This window comes from Oenanthe melanoleuca, chromosome 4 (assembly GCF_029582105.1).
Source record: "Oenanthe melanoleuca isolate GR-GAL-2019-014 chromosome 4, OMel1.0, whole genome shotgun sequence".
NCBI lineage: Eukaryota > Metazoa > Chordata > Aves > Passeriformes > Muscicapidae > Oenanthe > Oenanthe melanoleuca.
In genome coordinates, this window is record NC_079337.1 from 50405109 (window position 1) to 50425354 (window position 20246).

General features: G+C 33.7%; 1 protein-coding gene across 3 annotated transcripts in view; it reads right to left on the bottom strand.

Annotated features, from left to right (window-relative positions):
* PCDH7 (protocadherin 7) overlaps positions 1-20246 on the bottom strand; it is a 252554-nt gene that overhangs the window by 200748 nt on the left and 31560 nt on the right. Inside the window, exon 2 of one of the 3 annotated variants that reach the window (XM_056490650.1) lies at positions 612-671. The exons of the other annotated variants lie outside the window; for them this stretch is intronic. Within the exon in view, the coding sequence (XP_056346625.1) occupies positions 612-671 (60 nt within the window). The remainder of the gene's footprint in view (positions 1-611; positions 672-20246) is intronic. 3 annotated transcript variants of the gene reach the window in all.

A 20246-nucleotide genomic window follows, 5' to 3' on the forward strand; every position in this document is an offset into this window, starting at 1 on the left:
TTCTGGATTCACAGAATTTCAGTCCTGAGGTATATTTTTTTCTTTGTTTATCTAGCCTATCACTACGGTCAGTTTTTTTGGTGTTTTTCTGCAAACCACAAACACTTCATTGAGTCAAGCACTGAAAATTCAACCTTGTTCACACTCATCTTCCAGTTACTAATTCAATAAGTCATCTAATCAAATTTCAGTCCTTTCAAAGATGGAACAAAGAAGAAAATGGTGAATGTTTTCATCCTAGTCATACTCCTGAATTAGATGCTATTTGATCCTCTTCCTCCACTTACGATCAGTTCTGCTCACCAAACCTTTCTCATGTACCATTTGTTTTCCTGTTTTGGATTCTTGACTCCATTTAATATCACTCCAAATGCATCCAAAATGAAATCTAAATCTCTTGTTTTCAGCAGTTTTTATCATTATTTATCATGTTTTGTTTTGCATTTTTTTCTCATAGCTTTGCTTTAAAGGTCCACTTAGTTCTGCAGTAACCCTGCCCCCTGGGAATCAATGTCTCAACATAAGAGTAAAGAGAGTTCATGGATTTTGTGATCCAACATCCCTTAGAGTTGGAGTGTCATTTCATAAATAATTCACTTACGAGCACATACATTCATTTTACATGATTCCTCAATGTGGCCAGGGTGCTGCGTAGTCTGCACTGAATCCACCTACAAAAAATACAGAAATACATGTCTGCTTACCAGGATGTGAGCAGGGTTTGGCTAACTTAACCCTCTACCATGGATCTTAATAGTGAGCAAAAAATTTATCTTCTCAGCCTTAGGTCCAAACATATTCCATAGAGTAAATATTTTGGCAGCAAAGACAGAACTGTTTCATACAGGCATGTACAGAAACATATTGTTTCATGTTTCTTAAGAAAAAGAAGGAATTAGGTGAACCATGCCCAGAAACAGGTTTCAAATTACAGACAATTTGGAGTGATTTATAAATTCTTCACTTTCTTACTCAGAGTTACTGCAGTTTTTTCCTAGTCTGGAAAATAACATAGATGCCTCAGGAATCAGTGATGAGCATAACTCTTTCCCATTAAATGATGAGATAAATAGTGCAGTGCAGAGAATTGAAAGAAGCAAAAAGTAGGAATATTACAAGAAAACAAACAGGCAACTCCTCTTTCCCTTCATCTCTCTCACCCAACCACCAGATAAAACAGAGTGAGCAAGCCAGGTTTGAATCTGACTATACATATAGTATTCAATGACAATTCTATGAACATCTACATTCTTCAGAATGCCAGGTATCAAATATCTTTCTCTAAGGTGAGCATAAAGAAAACTGAGAACTAGGGAAGAACCTTATTCATTTGAATCACTTTAATCAATATGCTTGTGACAGAAATGAGGCACTAAAGAGACATGCATATCTAGTGATAAGCATTGAAGGCTTCTGTCCAATATATTCTTCAGAAGCAGCATTTAAAACATCACTTGGAATTGGGTCATCCACACAAAAAAATATTAACCCATTATTGTTGGTTATATAACACGTTTTGTTGGCATTTATCAGTTTTTTCAGCTTTTTCAATGCAGTTGAATTATTAATAATTTATATTTATTTTACATCACTGACTGCTGCATCCTTATTTTAATGAATCATTTCTTCTAATCTGTTACACATATGTAAATTTAAAATCAAATTACACAAAAGTAGAACAGCAATGTCAAGCACCTCTATAAAAAGTCTTTTACTCTTGAACATAATCCATAATAGACTCTCAAACGTCCTCAAATAATGTCTGCTCCTCAATCTAAATATGATCTTCTTACATGAAGCCATCTGGGACAAGCAAGCAAAACATTCTGTTTTGGTTGCAGAAGAAATATATTTACACCTAAAATTCTTCATCATCACCAACCAAAATACATACAAAGCCTCTTTGCTCAATTTACACTGACTTAAATTGAAAAAACATCAAAAACACTAAATAGGCCAAAACAATCAATTAAAAAAAACCCGGTATGTCTGTCTGTCTGTCTGTCTGTCTGTCTATCTATCTACCTACCTACCTACCTACCCACCCATTTTTATTGATCTATCTGTACCTTTCATTTAAGTTCATTGACTAACTCAAAATTCCTAACTTAACAGTTATTCATATTCATGTAAAAATTAAGTTTTGCTAACTTTAATGGGCATACATGCACTGGAATAGTAGACTTGTCCAGTATGCAATCAACAGAGATCTGTTAAAATGCATTTTAAATATTCTTTTCCAAAATATAAACACAATTGTGAGCATTTGGTTCATTCATAAGATATTTCTGAGGTAAAAAAAAGTTCACAGATGTAACATACACCTTCTATAATAATTAGAGCTTTTTTGTAAGACAGATACTGATACTATTTTTTATTTTTGGTTAAAAAATAAAATTATAAATCATGAGAGTAAACCTAAAACAAGCAAAACAAATTACTTGGCACATACTAGACAAGATGTTGATTTTTTTTTTTTATCACAAATGAAATATGTTATATCATTAAATCTCAAGCAACCAGTTTCAGTGTGTGTGTCCCTATAGTACCTGCAGTACACCTGATGCAGCATACAAAGGGATTTGCAATTTGCTGTGCCTCTTTACATCACATCCTAATGAGCAGCAAAGTCTGCATCACCTGCCAGTCTTTGGCACACACTGTGCAGGCACAGAGAGCACACTGATGGAAGGCCTTGCACCTGCACTGCAAGTGCTACATACTGCCTGACAATATAAAGACAAGGCTGGAACAAATCAATGCCTCAAAATGCTCAGTGGTGCTCAGAAATATGCACAGAAAGACTCCACACATAGACTGAGGCTGAATTCACACCCAAATACCCAAATCACATCCTCTGTGTCATTAGTAGATGAATCCATACATAGTAATTGACAGAAAATAATTAGAAAATTGACTACTCTCCCCAAATTTATGTTAAATTAGGTGCTGTTTTCCCCATTTTTCTACAGCAGTTCAAGAATCTTGCTAATTGCCATGAAATTGATACTACTGTCTTGTCCCTGCTTCCATTTTCTTGCACATACCCCAGAGTTAAATGAAGAGCTGAGAGTCACTACTTCAGTTGTTATGAGCAAGAGGCTTGTAGCTCTCCACTAATCCAGTCCATAACACTAAAATATCTGCCTGGAAGTTTCTTGCTACATACAGAGTACACTTGCTTATCATAGGCATAATTTTACATAATTTCTTGATAGGTTACAATTCTTTTGCCTGACTATTTCAATGGGAAATTACTTCCAGAATTTCGATGCTGCTGTACATAAAAATCAGTGTAAAAATACCCCAGATTTATTCATAGATCTTAATTTTCTCCTGTTTCTCCTTTTTCTTTAATTTAAGTATTCATCGCCATTGGGAAGCAACCTCTTAGTTTAGTGACATATATTTGTTATTAATTGTAATTATTTTTCATTAAATAAGTGAGAAGTCACATGTCAATACAGCATAGTGATCCCAGCCATAACATATTGCTGCAAAGTCAGAATTATTAAATTTATTAATTATTAAACTTCTGCAAGTACAGTTTTATTGTGGGGGGGTTTTGCCACTCATTTCACTTTATTCTTAGAACTGTGTCTCTTTCTGTAAATATGTTATGATTGCAATGTATATTATATATTCATCTGATTGACATGTGCACATGACTAAAAATGTGACAGATTACAAGTTTCTGCAACGATCTTAAGCGGAACTGAAAGGCACAACATGCTCATTTTTGCCCACTACAGAAAATGCCAGATAAAAATATATCTCTGTAGATTTCCTGTTATATTTCACAAGATACTTCTAGCCTATTTTTAAACTTCTTATACACATGTAACTTCACTTTCAGTTTGTGGCAAGACCAAAATAGGATATGGGGAACTACAGAACGTGTATTGAATATATTTCCTTAGGATGTATGTGTTGCATGAGGAAAGATAATTCTCATATTCTTAAATACACAAAAGAAAATTAATCAGTAAATAAAATATTCACTATCTTAATGTTGTGCCATTTGTATACACATGTAAAAGCCACATATAGGGCAAAAAAAAGGCAAAATGAAACTCATGAACAGGTTTTTACTGAAAAAGAAATTAATGAGGATTTCTACACACGATCACAAAGCTATGCATAGTTTTTTATAATCAAAATTCTGTAATAGATGTGGTCTAAATTAATATAAAAAGTTAATAATCCTGAGAATAAAAGTTAAAAAAAAAAAAAAACAGAAATTAAAGAAAACCATTTTAAAGGACAACACACCTAGAGTTAGCACAGAGATTAACATGATTGTATTCTCATCTAACCTCATTTAAATTAAATTTGTCATGACTTCTGAGTCCTGTATGTTATGTAAAGCAAGTCCATCAAAATAAATATTTTAGTTCTTATGAAAACAAAAACTAAACAAAAATCCACAAACGAAAAAAATTATCCTCTTTACCCATCATTGCAAGCATAAAATTGATAAAATAAACATTTATCATCTGTTATCTTTACAAACTTTCTGTCTTATTAATTTCCTTCTCACACTGTGCTTATAAATGACTTAAGAACATTTAGGAAGCTGTCAAATCCCACCACTCATGTTATTTTCATAGTCACACTTTGCAAAACTATGGTGACATGTCGACCACTCTTGATGTTGAACACTAGAGGACTACTGGCTCACAAAGACAGTGGTTATAGATGGAAGAACTGTGAACATGCCATTGACCTGAAAGTAATTAATTCATCCCCACAAAATAAATAATTTAGAACTTAGAATTTTTTAAAAAATCACATCCACTTAAAGGTTTAGAAACCAGTTCTTTCTAAACAAACCCAAAATGTTGTGGATTAATGACAAGAATATACCTTCTATTAGTAGTAGGTAGGAATGAAACCCAAAATAAAATATATCCCATTTAACTCTTTAATCCACTCTTGCAGAAGCAATGAAATATTTTTAAAAATTGCCTATTTAATACTATTCACTAGAAAGATTTGCTGTTCCTGAAGCACATAACTGTCTTCATTACAGTCCACTATAAAGATATCTGTGTACTATCTTCACTACATATGCATTGACTTATGTCATGTAGATCATATTCAGAAATATACCTTGCTAACAGTATTTTGAAGGCACAGAGTGGAATAACAGTATTAATCCACCTAAAAAGTCTCAGTAATGCTAAATTCCATATGGTTTGCATTCAGCTTATGTAAAACATTTATCAAAATTCAGTCACCTTGCTTATCAATGTACTGCATTAAAAAGCACTGTAACGATAAGAATGATACCTATTTAAGTTATTTATTACAATCAAGCCACAAAAACTCTGGACCTCTTAAAAACTGAACAATACTGACATGTCAAGGAAAAAATTGTTCACAGAAAAACAGAAGCACAAGTACTAATATCCTTAGATGGCTCTGTTGCTACAAACCTCACATTGACAAGTGTGTGCTGCCCTTTAAACATCTTACAGAACATAGCTTGATCTTGGTGTAGATACTGCTAATAACAATTTAATCCAGCATTATGGAACTAAGCATGGCCCACCTTTTGTTGTTTTCTTCTTCCCTTTTCTTAGGAAAACACAAACTTACTGGAAGGAAAATATCTGTGTAATTCTGTTATTCTAAATGGATGAAGTTCCATTTCAAAATTATCAAGATTTTTTATGTTAACTAAATCTCAGAGAGTTTAATTACTCTTTTTTTTTTTTTTTTTTTTTTTTTAAGCTCCTAAACTAAACATATAGTGGTACACATTTGCTGTTATGACAATATTGTTCTTTAATGTTATGCTGATATTTATTCCCATATTTATGAAAAGCAATCACATCTCCTCTCCCCACTTACTTTCTTAAGGCTCTGAGGTGGATGTAGCAGTGGCTGAAAACCAGGCAGCAGGAAGAGTTACCATCTGCTCCACCCTCCTGATAGGCACTCAAGCCTTCAGGGCAGGTTATATGATGTGCCAGTGAAAGAACTCATGTACTATTGCACTCTTCAGCTGGGTGTATTAAAGTAAAAGAATTCCAGTTTTGGTTTACCCTAATATACAAAGCAGTGGTTCACAAAGTGATTCAAAGGAGCCTCAAGTATTCGTGCCTTGAGGATAGTAACAACTTCTGCCATCCAGTTTTAGCTTGCCACAGCACGTCTCTCACAGCCTGAAGTCTGAATAAGCAAAGCCCTTTTAGTCTTCTCTTCCACAGCTAAGTCTATATTCCATGGTTATTAGACAGCTTTTTCTGAATGTTTCAAAGTAAGCTTAATTCTTCCTGAAAATGGTTGACTAGAATAACAGAACGATTTTTCAGAGGAAGTCTCATGAATGACTTCTTAAATGACCTGACTATGTGTGTTTCTCTCACAGCAGCACTCAAATTGATGCAGTCTTATATTGCAAAAATAAATTTGCTTGTCATTAGTACTCCTAGTAATTCTTTCCTAATTTATTAAATTCTTCTCTTTTTCTACTGCTCCCATATCATTATCTCCAAACTGAATTTACAGCTTGTTCTTGGTCTTTTTTAAGATTTAAATCCTAAAGTTTAGAATGTTTTCTAATCCTTCATCTCATACAATCTAATTATCACACAATTTCATGAAGTTTATCATTTTATCATATTTGTTTCATAATCAAGTCTCCTTATTATATTTGCACTCATTTTGCTTTAAAATATAAAGCAAAAATATTCTTAAGGCTGATACTTGACTCAAGTAACTTCTTATAATGCTTATCTTTGCAAGAAAACCAATTGTCATCTCATTTAAGTGAATTTCTTACATATTTTTTTATTCCTTTAGTCATTCCCATCTTCCTCAGGTGCACAAATAATTTCCCAGGTGGCACAGTATCAAATGATTGCTGAAGTCCAAGGAGAGAGATTACTAAATTTTCTTTGTCTAGAAAATTGGTTATCTTTTCAAAGAAAGTTATCAGATTGGTTTGTATGAACTCTTTTCAGTAAAGGCATTTTCAATTTTCATTCTATCTTCCCTCGCTCTTTATGTCAATAACTTAATTTTTTTTCATATAAACTCTGCTCTGCAGTTTGATAAAAGATGAGGTCACACTTTTAGACCTTTATCCCCCTTCTTTTCCACCTTCTCCACTACTTAAATATAAGCACTGTATTTCCTATTCTCCAACAAAACAGTACCTTTTTTTTCCTGAGAGATATATTTAAAAGAAGACATAGCATGCTTTGCTCTATATCACTCAGAATTCTGTGGTGACACCTATCTGGTCCTGCTTGTCTTACGTACATCAGACTCCTGCTTTTGCTTTTATCTCCATTTATAGAGGCTTCCAGTTTTTGTCTCCCATGTATATCTCTAACACATCTACATAGCCTTTCACTTCTAAGTGAAATAATAATTGTCCTGATTCTCTCCCTTGCTCTTATAGCTTAATAAAATTTTCTTTTAATCATCCCTTTAATATCTACCTCAGTTGACATTTGTCAGCACTTTATTCTGATGATGACCACACCCATACATTCTCTCTGATTTCTGACTTCCTGCATTCCTCCTTTTCCCACTCATTGCAATTTCCTGATCTTGTAATTTATTCAATTAAAAAAAAAATCTTTGCATGAATCTGCATGGGATAGACACCTGTGGAACTGAGACTCTGAGAAGGAATTTGAGATATTTTACTTCACAGACAAGTATGAAGAATATTTATGCATCAAAAGTCCTGCCTTCCTCCTATCTGTCAGTGTATATAAAATCATTGTCCACCACTACTACTGAAAGCCAATGCTGAAGAGAATAAACTGTATTGATTGAACAGAGGACATACTTTTCCAAGTCCCAGAATTAATCTGCCTAGAGGCAGAATATCTGTTTTCTCTATTAATGATCCTCTGTCACTTCATAGTATTATATTTATTTATAATTTCTCTAGCCATCATATTGTACTCACCAAGACAGAAAGAAAATTAAGAATGGCGAGACTTCAGAGTCTAATGTTTAAAAAAGCTGAGGTAAAAGACAAATACTTATTTTTAATGTAATTTTGTTTTTTAGAGGCATTAATATTTGGTTGTTTTAAAGACTTTTGAAATCATTGCCTAATTTATAATCTACACAAAATAGTAGCTGTCAATTAAATTTATTGCTTACCAAGGTTTCCATTTGCACATACAAGGCCAGAAAGGACTTTTAGTGAAATGTTCATGAGAGGCAGAAGAATTACTCAAGGAATTAATTACTTTATATGTATATTTAAAACAGATCACTGTGATGTGGTAGAAATAGCAAGCTGATACATTTATTGCTTACTTTGTTAAGGAAAGTTCTACTTTTCATCTCATGGGCCCAACACAGGAAAGCTGTATACTCCAGGCCTTTGGAGACACTGGATCAGTAATCCCTGCTCAGTACAGACACTCCTACTCCACCTGGGGTACAACAGATTTCAGGGGCTTCTCCTGCCCCTCCACCACTCCTCAGCCCTCCTGCTTGCCCTTGATTGAGAGAGGCATTTATTCTCCTCTCTAGCCAAAATGCACTGCTGCTCCTTCATGGGTGAATAAAACTCCATCCATCAGACAGCAAAGATTATCCCAAAGGCACAGTAGGGCTCTAAAGGTAGAGACTTACACAGCAGCCAAAACTAAAATAAAAAAGTTATGGAAAGCAAGGAGAGTGAAAGATGTAGGGAAGTTGGTTTAACTGTTTTGTACAGGATCCTTAGGCAGGAAATGACAGATGTACCAGCCTTTGTATCAAATTCCAAAGTACAAGTAGATATCACCCTCACCCGCAAAACTCACTGATCACAACAATACCTCTCCTGGCAGGGATGTTTCAGTGAAAAAAAATACCAAAAAACCCCTCGAAAACTAAGAAGAAAATGTCAGAAGATGAAAGAAAGCACTGCTACCAGTGTGCCATTTGAAAAAGAAATGCCACAAGAGGCATAGGTTGAGCCCAGTGTTTGAACAAATCACAGAAAACATGGATGTAAAATATAGACTCAAAAAGCAACATTAAAGGAGGGTGTTGTTCAGTAAACAAAATATAAAATTAGGCTTCCAGAATCCCTCTTAGTGTACCACCAAGTTACAATCAGAAGGATTTTAAAAGGTGCAAATTCTCAGTTAGTCTGTGCATTCATCTAAATAATCACTTATATTATGGAAACATCATAATGATAAACTAAGTTTATAAAGAAGAGAACTATTCTTAGATGTGATGTTGCATGTATGCAAAATACTAAATTGTTGTAACAATGCCATAAAACTGTCTGTATTGTCAACTGTTCACTTTCTTAAAATTAAGTTCAAAGCAAGAAGGGTTTTTTTGTATCCTCACCTTCCTTTTCAAAGGAAACATAAATTCCATTCTTTTAAACCACTTGGAACTTTTGAAGTCTTTTATCAAGGAGAAGTATGGTGTTTCCTAACAAATAAGAGCTTATTTTATAGTGTGCCTTTTTGAGTACACTATGGTAGATTGATTTAACAAAAGTCTGTCAAATTATCATAATTTTTTTTTACATTTTGCAAATAATTGCCTTTCTTCTCTATTCGCTTTTTGCTAATGGGAACAGAGAAAGTTATTTCTATCTTTAATATATGATGCAGAATGAAGAAAAAATAATTTAAAAAAAAATTAATGATGTGATCTTTAATTTCTTAGACACACTTTTAAATTAAATGTAAAATGACCAAAATTAAGTCAGATTTGACAGCGGTTATATATGGAAAATGATGTCACATATCAAAATTAGGCTGCCGTGCTAAGAGTTCATATGTAAAATATCTGAACAGTGGAAAGCAACAAATGTTGCAATCAAATATTTGTAAGATCAGTTGAATTACCTCACATTAGATTACTCTTGAACACAGCATAGTTTATACACTTACAGATTTTAGGTAACTACTAATCCTTTTGCACATAAATTCCTCTTGGCTAATTTACATATGTACAGAATTTGCACATGGGAGTACTAAATTAACACCATAAACTGGTTTAGTTCAGCATTTTGGGTTGGGTTTTTTCTCATATTTAATCAAAAATAAAAAAAAAAAAAAAAAATCTTTTTCCAGTGAAGTAGAAAAATTTTTATTGTTAAATGCAAAATCAGTCTTAAGTGTATTAAATTACATCTAATATGTAGAGGGAAAAGGCTTTTCTCTGTCCAGGTAAGTTACAGAGGGGTAGTCCAGTTTATTTTTACAGGGCTGCCCCTACTCAGAATATTAGCAACTGTAGTACTCAGGAGTAAGACACATTAAAATGGCCCCATATCTTGGAGGGGGGGATTAACAAAAAAATATATTTTTCCAATTAAGTTTCAAGAGACAGCTGTTCACCAATGAAACTGTGCTTAGCCTGGCTGGCAAGCAGAGTACACCAGCCAAGACTGATAGGTTACTATCCACTACTTATTTGTGGGGATTTCTATATCAAAAGGAAGGATGCCTCAGAAATTAAAAATGAGTGTAATACTTCATATATATTTTAATTGGTTTTCTGCATCACTGTAGAGCATTTTACAAATGAAAGGCCTCTCTCTCTTTCTTCAAATAGCAAGACTCCTGAGCTGATTTCATCTTAAAATTTGCAGAACATTTTTCCTGATGCCTTTTCAGTAGTTATTTCTCATAACTGGAGTCCCCCTTTGGATGCCCACAAACACAGAAATTTTTTTTGAGAAATTTCTAAGTCATGGCTTTTTCAAGAAACTGAGAGACCTTCAAAGACATTTTCGTAAGGACTTCATGTAACATATCTGAGGGAAAAAACACTAATGCTTTACTCCAACTTCTGGCTTTCCTAGAAACAGACAAATACATGGTGTGGGTCCATAAACACCTTCTGCTTTGTAGAATAAAAAAAAAAATTAAGTCTCTTCTGTGTATCAGGAAGGAACTTGCGAAATTCAAGGCTGTAGATCTTTTGTTTGGATCTGCTACATTTAAAATAAAGCAAATTCATTTTGCAATATTGTAGAGGGGACTAAAAGGAAGGAAAATATCTTGGCAGTTTTATTATAATACAGTTGCTAAGCTGTGCTGGAGTAGATTGCCAAATAAGACAAATTCAGTGCAGAACACGAAGAAAGCAGCAGCAGCATGAACTCTGGTGTGTCCTTGTCAGCATCTGCACAGACTGTGGGGAGCACACAGGGCTTTTACTTTGTGGACAGTGGGTTCCACTTTCAACAGAACTTTAAACCTCAGTAAAGTCTTTCTGCAAATTATTTCTTTTCAGTTAAATGGGAAAGGAATGTATACTTGCAACAAGTCTTATGCCACATTTAAAAGTAGCAGAAGAGAAATATACACTGGACATTTACCCCACTGCTAATAGGATGAACAAGAATTTAATCATGAGCATTTATATCTGCTCAAGTGGAGAGCCATGCTCAATAAACATTTCCCCCTCTCCTGTTTTAAAGACCCTATTTATAAAACCTGTCTTTGTAGATGCTTCCTAATACCCAAAATGATTGAAACAAGCAGGCCAGATCAGCTTCCTGATTCATGATCCACAGAAGTGGAGCAGGAACCCATGAAACTGAGTGTTTAGAAAACCAGATCTGACAAAAATATTCTTCTGAAGTTATTTACAAAATATAATTCTGAAGAATATAGGACTTCATTTCAGTTTCATTTTATCAAATTTTACATTGATTATCTCTTTGTAACTATGTTTCATGAAGTCTGTTATGATTCAAAACTATCTAGAGATAACAATTAAACAAGAAGAATAATGCTATTAACAGAGTGTTTTGTGTTTAATAAGTCGATTCTACCATTCGCTTACAAAGAGAGAAGAAAAAAAATAAAATAAACTAAAAAGATGTTGCATCTTCGATAAGTGCAGACATTTTAGATCTACTTGATTTACTCAATTTTTTTAAGAGTGAAAAGCCATCTTTGACAAAACTGTCATCTTTAAAATATGGTGATATTTCATTTTCTCCCTTCCGCACTATTTAGATTGCTGGGAACTGAAATACATCCAGCAATCACTATGTCCAATTTTTCAGAGCTGTCACTTCCTAGCAAATCTGCTTAAGCAAAATACTTATGTTAGAAAACAGAGCAAACATATTATATAAAAGGCATTCTACATTTCTTTGCAGGACAACTGATATTCAAACACAAAAAAGAATGAATATGTAAACATCTGTAATTTGAGTCCTATAGACTCTTTTCAACTGTGTATCTGATTAATTTCCAGAGATGATAGAATTAGCTCACTTTTTTTGACTTAGCTGATTTTATTTTTTTCACAGTAATTACAATCAACGATATAATATTAAAAAAAAAAAAATAATCAAAATGCTATTTCCAAAGAAAATACTCCAGGTCACTAAAACTAAAAAAAAAAAAAAAAAAAAAAAAAACCACTTCATCTGAAAGACAGAAAACCAGAAGATGCTGTTTTAACCCTCTGTGGTTCACACACTCTTTTGGATTGTATTTGATGCCCTGCAAGGTAACATAAACCTGGAACAACTTTACACTTAGGTGTCTTTAGCCTCCAATATAAAGAGAACTTCCATTACATGAAATGCGAGCAAATACTGTATGCTGCTAAAAACTACACTAAAAATTATAAGATTTTTACCTAAAACAGATTAAATTCTGCAGAAGAAAAAAAAAAATATAAGAAAAAATCCAAACAAAACACAATATAAAATAAAATATTTCTTTCAAGAGTGAATTTTAAACTCAGGATGCCAAGAAATTTTACAAATGAAAAAATGCAGAATGATGGTGGCTCTTACAAAATAGTAAATATTAAATTTTATTTTCAGAATTTTAAAAATATTTTCTAAATTTCATTAATTTAATCATACGAAAACCTTATTAATGTTTGAAGTTTATACATGAGGAATTATGTAAGAGTAGTGTTACTCCTACTGCTTTAGAAAGCCTGTCATGTTACAGGAAAGTCAGTGCTTCTTACTGTGTACAGTTCAAATCCCAATACTCTGATGGCCCATTAACACCAAATATGTCACCCTTTAACACCACAGAATCAATACACTGGAATGTCACAGCACCCTGATGAGCCACAAAAACTCTGTATGCATTTATTAGACAAAGATTTTGTATTACTTCAGGGAAGAAATGTGTCAAGTTGAAATCAATTTCAAGTTTCTTACTAAGAAGGAAATAGTCCTAGGTAAATAAATTATTTTTTTTTCAAATTTCACTCAATCAAACTTAGGAAGCAAACAAAGAAGTTAAAAGTCATTTAGGCATCCCCTTCTGAATAAAGATACTTGCATGTGCACACTACTGTAAATTCTATTCCACATTTTCAAGCTCTTTCCCACCCAGATCATCACCCACATAACCCTTGATGAAATCTTCTTTCAGGATAGGAATAAAAAAAAAGTAACCTAAAATAAAAAATTTAGTGCAATCAAACAATAATATCTCAAATCTTAGGTACAAAAAGCTCTTCTTAAGATTACTTAGTCCATTTTCTTATATGATCATCTAAATATTGGGACTACTATAAGTGAGACAAGACAATTTCTTACTTTTAAAAAAGGCTTGTTCAGCACATTATGAGGAATTGGAGACAAAGCTATTGACCTTTCTGACAGCAGTGGAAAATTGCAGATGAGACAAACTCATCAGAATCTTCTCACAATTAAATCTTAAAAATATTTTCCAAATCTAAGACAAGAATTGTCAATGATTTGTGTTCTGCCCTTGGATAAGCAATACATACCAGCCAATCTGTGATTACTTGGATGTTTCACAGAAAAAAAACATCTTTTAAAAACCTCTTCCTCAGCTGCTGTGTAGCTGGCAGAGTAAAGATTTCTGTCTTTCTTTAACCTCTGCATTTCAAAGCTATGTACATTTGACACACACAAAAACACACACACACCTGATTCTTGTATATCTCCGAGGCCTTTTCAAAAAAAAATAAAATGTATAGTTCTCAATACTCACATGTTCATTAAGGTACATTAACTACTTAAGTTCATAATATAAAGTCTTCCTAATCCATATGAAAATTAGTTATTTTCTCAGTTAGAGAATCGCCAACACAGATTAGCAAATTCAAACTGGAGTCTTATGAACTTTAGTGTTGTATTAATTCATTACAATATGCTTTGGTATACAACAAAATATTGCTGTAAAAATAGGATTTTTCAGTACTTTTTATAAATATGATTCTCCAACTGATTTACGTATGTGAGATAATAACTGAATCAATATTGAAGCTGCAATAAACACTTGCATGTAAAAAAAGTACATGTAAAATATTTAATGTGTTTCTAAGGTAGACATGGCATGGTAGGCATGTCACTGAGAGATAAGAGGTAACTTTTTTTCATCAAAGAAATGTAAACTAAAACCTATCACATCTCGTGATTTTTTTTTTACACTGACATAACATACTGTGATAGAATGATTGTGTGCCATTCTGTCAACCCAACTGCTGGCTATCTTGCATAATACTAACTAAACTGAGGGGATTATTAGTTGGACTTTCTATTAATACATTAGTGGCTGGCCATAAACAAAAAATAAACCTCAAAAGAATCAGTGTTGCAACTTTGGTGTGTGAAATCATTGCACTCCATCTCAGAGGCTGTTTTCATACAGGTTCTGCTCTCTTTTTCCCTCAATCAATGACATCTACAACAAACAAAAATTGAAAAACACCCCAACAGCAAAAAAAAAACAACCACCAGGAAAAAAAAAACAAAATAACAAAAAGAAGAGCTGAATATTGCTTCTATATGCTGCAATAGAATCTGAAAATTTCAAATGGTTTTGCAAATGTCCTACTAAATAATGGGGTTTAGCTGTAGGTCATGTAATTTACATACTGTGAAAAGAAAAAAATAAAGAAAAAGAAAAAAAAAATTAAAAAATAAGAACTCTGAGAATATAAATATCCATGCTTTGTCTCTTCTGAAGCATTCCCCACACAAGATTGTTACTATTGCTACTTTTCCTGGATGTGTTAATATTTTCTATGGCATCTCTCACAAGCTCATGAGTATCTCTTAGCAGACATTGCTGTGCTTGGCTGTAAGTCTCGGGAGGGCTTGAGCACTTTTGCCAATTAGAAATAAGCAAGTTCTTTAATTAACACACCCTTTTCATTAATAGTTTAACCCAAAGCTGACAAAGAGTCTTTGTTGCAAACCAGGAACAAAGAAAGGAGCACTAATTAAACACCCTGAAGTTTCTAAAGTGAGAGTTGATTTCAGTACCCAAGGGATTCTTTGAACTCCTCAAAAGACCTCTAGAGCCTTCCAAGAGTACTTGGAATTTCTTGTAATTGTTCCACTCATTCTGGGAAAAAAACAAAACAAAACAAAACAAAACAAAAAAATAGTAAAAACAAGCTAAATACAAACCAACCAAAAAAAAAAAAAAAAAAAAAAAAAACAAACCTAAAGTCTAAATATTCTGGAAAATTCTGATGGTTTTGATTTCAATACCTTTGAACCAGACTAAAATAAAAGTGATTTTGGCTTCAGAGTAACACACTGAAGTGTAAACTCAAACCTGGAAAACTGTTTTCACCTCTGACCTCACTCCATGAGATCAGTGCTGTAGAAGCCACTGTGAGCTGCATGTTAGACATTACATGGGAGCTGACCTGATGCAGAAGGGGAGAGGAAAGGTGATTCTGGCACTAAATACCTACCCAGAGGGGTAAAGAGAAAAGTCTGTTCTATGGCTGCAAACTTGTTACTTTCTACATTCTTTCAGACTTTCTCTGTGCATTTTATTGTACATCTGTGGTGAACAAGTTGTCTTAAAATCAATTGGCAAATCTAAGTAGCAAGCAAAAGTTTCCAACTGGATGTGGGTTTTAACTGAGAGCTTCTACTGCAAGGAAAAAGAGAGCAGCTTTCCTGGAGACAGAGAGAAGTGATCTTTGCTTCAGCTCCCCACCTTTCTGCCTCCTCACAGGTATCTACACCCACACCAGGAAAAGCAAAACTGTTTGAGAGGCAGCAGCTAGCAGCTGCAGTTTGCAGCCTGGTGTAGTGAGGCCAAAGAGCACTGATTCTTTAATATTTGGGCTTCAACATGCACTGACCCAAAACTGCTGCATGAGCAATTCCTCTGCTCAGGAGCAGCAAAATGATAGACAGAGGTGGTAAGTGTCACAAAGTTAGACATTCATGCCCATAAATCAGACCTCTAAGGTGGACTGGGATGAAGTAGCTTTAAATGTAATGTGCTGTCAGGAAGCAGAATCAGTCTTACACTGTTTTATTCTCCCTAATACCCACATGTACTTAGATTTTTCATTTTCTAGAGTCTAACAGAATGACAATTCAAGAAAACATGACCAGACTTTGGAAACCTGTTAGGCCTAAGGCTCAACCTTAAGCCAGCCATCCAGACTTTCTTCCTTTTTATTTTAGGAATGTACTATTTCCTTACTATTTTCTATACATTTATACATTTATTTCATTAGTAACCAGAAAATTAAGAAAACAACTCTCTTTTTATTTAACCAAACCTATGTACTTGCTTGTTCAAACGTATTCAGATGCTAAATTCAAGACTTGTGATAATGCCAAGGAATTATTTTTTAGATTCAGAAAGATCCAGAGTTCTACAGGTCCATGCCTCATTACACCACAGCCAGTAACAGACCAAATCCTGGGGACTACTGTCACAGACAAATGAGAAATAAACAATTTTGCAGTATGAAAATTAAGCTACTCTTTTCATGCAGTAATGGATCAGAATAGAGCTTACAAAACAGGTTCTAAAATATTTGTTTTGTAAAGCTTGTTTATAAATACAGTATTAAATGTATGTAGGAGTATTTATTTATCCTTTCCTTTATAGTGCTGGTATTTTGGAAAAAACTGTTGATAATATCAGTGACAGTATTTCAGTTAGTGTTTGTAGACACAAAAAGTCTGCTACGTAGCACTGCCCACATTAGGAAAAAAAGCTCTAAGGAATCACGGTACTAAACCCACTGTCAGCTGCATTCAACCACAGTATGCCTAGAGATCTAAGAGTATACCAAAATCCACTGACCCAAAGATTTCACAGTTTCTTATTTCATGATTCAGTGGAAAGAATATGAATGAACAAGCGAGAGAAGAACAAACAGAAGTGAATCAGGACATGCTCTGGAACTCTAACAGGCAGCTGGGCTCCAGCCAGGAGTCTGCACTTGCTTCTTTTTCCTCCCTGAGGAACAGTTCCAGCATACTGAACTGCTTCTTCAACTAACAAAAAGAAGCAATTTTTACATCCCCAGCCTGAAAATTTAAACTAGTCCCAGTTCTGTACAGAAAATACTTTAAAATCTAATCCCTATTTCAGGCTGTGCTCCAAAATCCTTTTCAAAGAAATGTTTTTAAATAAAATTTATTATACAGAAAATATTCACTGTGAGATTCCCTTCAATAAAATCTTATGTAGATGGGATACACAGCAGCTGACTGGAACAGCCCTCTGGAGTAAACATTTCTTCCTCCAATTCAATTTTTTCCTTTTCTAATTCTCTCATCCTAACAATTAACATGCATCTGATCTAGCCTGCAGGAGTTATCTTTGGAGGCACTAATCACCCACTGCTCTTCACTGACTGTAGTAAGAATTGTCTTTATTCATCTGCCTGAAAAGCAAGCTTTTAATGATCTAGCATAATGCAATTTTATTTAATAAACTATTTTTTCTAACTAATAATTTTGCAATTTTAATTTAAATTCTATTTCCTCAATTATCTCACTTTTACTTTGAATTTTACATTATGCTCAAATGAAAAAACAGAAATAAGTAAATTATGCCAATATGGCAAATAACTGTTTGCTTTTTTTTTTTCAAAATAGCTTTTCTTCTGGTCTTTGAATTCCTTCTGGCTGTTGGCCACTTTTTTGTACTGCTTTCACTCATCTACAAACATTACACTTTAATAACAGTATTACATGAGTTGCCCAATCAAATGGAGTAAAAAGAAAGGTAATTATTATATGGACTCATATAAATATGAGAAATAAGGTGGAAAAAGTAAGTTAAAGTTATCATTACGAAACTGTGAGGAAATCTTTGCGTATTTTCTTCTTAATGAAACAAAGTGAGTATTTTTTTCTATTTCTTTGAAAAATCTTAGACGTTTCAGTAGATGACAAAATACAAAATATAGAAGCATAGTTGCATTTACTCAAAGAATAACAACAAATTACAGGAACACATCTATGCAGCATCTTGGAAAGCTGTTTTTATATAATATGTTATTAATGGAACTTAAAAATCAAGTATATTAAATGAAAATTTTTTCTATTGTTGAACTTACAAATCAAAGCCATGTTTTTCCAAAGGTTAAGGTCATTTTGAAAAAAAAATTCTATTTTGAAAATTAATTTTCAAACACATGCCCTCATGAATTAAGACCTCATTTTGGCAAAGGGTTCAGCTGATGCATAAGAGCTATATACACTGATATCCTGATCACATATGTATGTACCCACAAGACTGATGTATCTCCACAAATGTGGTTCTCTTCTCTCTTGGAAGAGATATTACTTTCCCTGTTCTTTCTATGAACAGCTTTGTTAAAGTCTTCCCAGTCAGATTTTTCTCCTTTGGCCACTTCCTGCTCAAAAGAGTTGTGAAGAATAACAAAGGCTGACAATGGAACAAATAACAAAGCAAAAATGTTGTGGGAACCAAACAGAAAAACTCCTACTTGTTCACTTTTTCCTATCAGCTAAGAACTGAAAAATTGTAAATGCATTAAGATCTTTCTCTGATGCCAATGAAAATTTTCTGAAGGGAAGGAGAGGAAAAATAATAAATAAAATATAATGTCTCCTTTCAGAATTAGAGTCATAAAGCCCATGAGCATAACCCATGAACAAATAAATCCATTCTTTGTAGCTTCCATTACAAGAAGTCAAACTTGAAAGGAAGCCTTGCATTAAGCAAGGTAATAGCAATGACGTGCCCACCGCCACAGCAAGAAGAAACCAGAATTGCTAGAGCTGATTTACTTCACTCCTGCTTCCCTAACTTCAGAAGAACAACAATGCAGATGGATTTAATTAGCAAGGCCAGACCACTGGATTAATGGCTGATACACAAAAGGCACTATCAGCTATTATATACAGAGTTAGTATTTCAACATTAGAAGAATTCAACTCATACAAACAAACAAACAAAAGAAGAGTTTGAAGCGGCAGCAGTTCAGTTATGACAGAGCTAATAATCAATAAAAATAGGTTTTAAAGCAGTAGCAAGTATTCTGGCCTGTAGGATCAGATCAGTGTCTCTGTGATGGCCAAGTCTGGCAGCCTTTCCATAGTTTTCTCTGTGATTTACAGGTAGGCTTACACTGCAGAGCCCAGTGAGGTTGGATTGTGTAGCTAATGGAACTAGCTTAGTTCCAGTGTTATCCAACTGATTAGCCTTGTATGGAAGTGTGCAACTACAAAAACACTGAACTCATATTTTTATGGGGTATTTTTTGCAATTCATTCTGAATTCCATATTTCCATTACTATCTAAACAAACTGGTTATGTGTTATATCCCTATTTAGGGTATGATAACAATGTAATCAATGTATTCAGTATCTAATAATTGTCTCTGTGTCTTTTATTTAGTGTGCTTTTAAACCATACTCCTTAAAATTTAATACACACATTTTTTCAAAGTGAAAATACAAAAATAATAACACAAAAATACAAAATTACAAAACTCTGTCATTCTTTTCTTTTATTTTTATTTTCTAGGAGTTGTACTAGTCTAATTTATTTTGGTTAACAGTCATTCTTTCTAAGTTGGTTAGTTTATTCAAAGGCCATTTCATCTAAAGCCAGAAGTGAAAGAATCTTAAATGACTGAAGAAGGATATAACTTGCCCAGATGAAATGACCTCAGTATTAGTGTTCTCCATGGCACTGATATTCATTTAGTTGAAAAAAATGCCATTTGGTAGCTATCCACATTTCACTGGCAGGAAAAGGCGAAAGTGCAGATGAGATGCTATAGAAATATTTCTTACATTTGGCTCAGTATTTCCTTCATCTTGAATAATGGTATACTCCTGTAGAAACTGTGAATGACCAAAACCAGGGAAAGGCTGTGAGCACCAGGGAGAAAGCAGGGTTTGAATTCAAATGACCTTGACAAACCCACAGACTAAATCTATAGTAGAACAGTAACACTGAAAAAAGGGGAAAAAAAATCACAAATACATAACAAATTACATTTTATGCTGTCTCACAAACAGGAGTTGCTACAATGGAATAAACAGT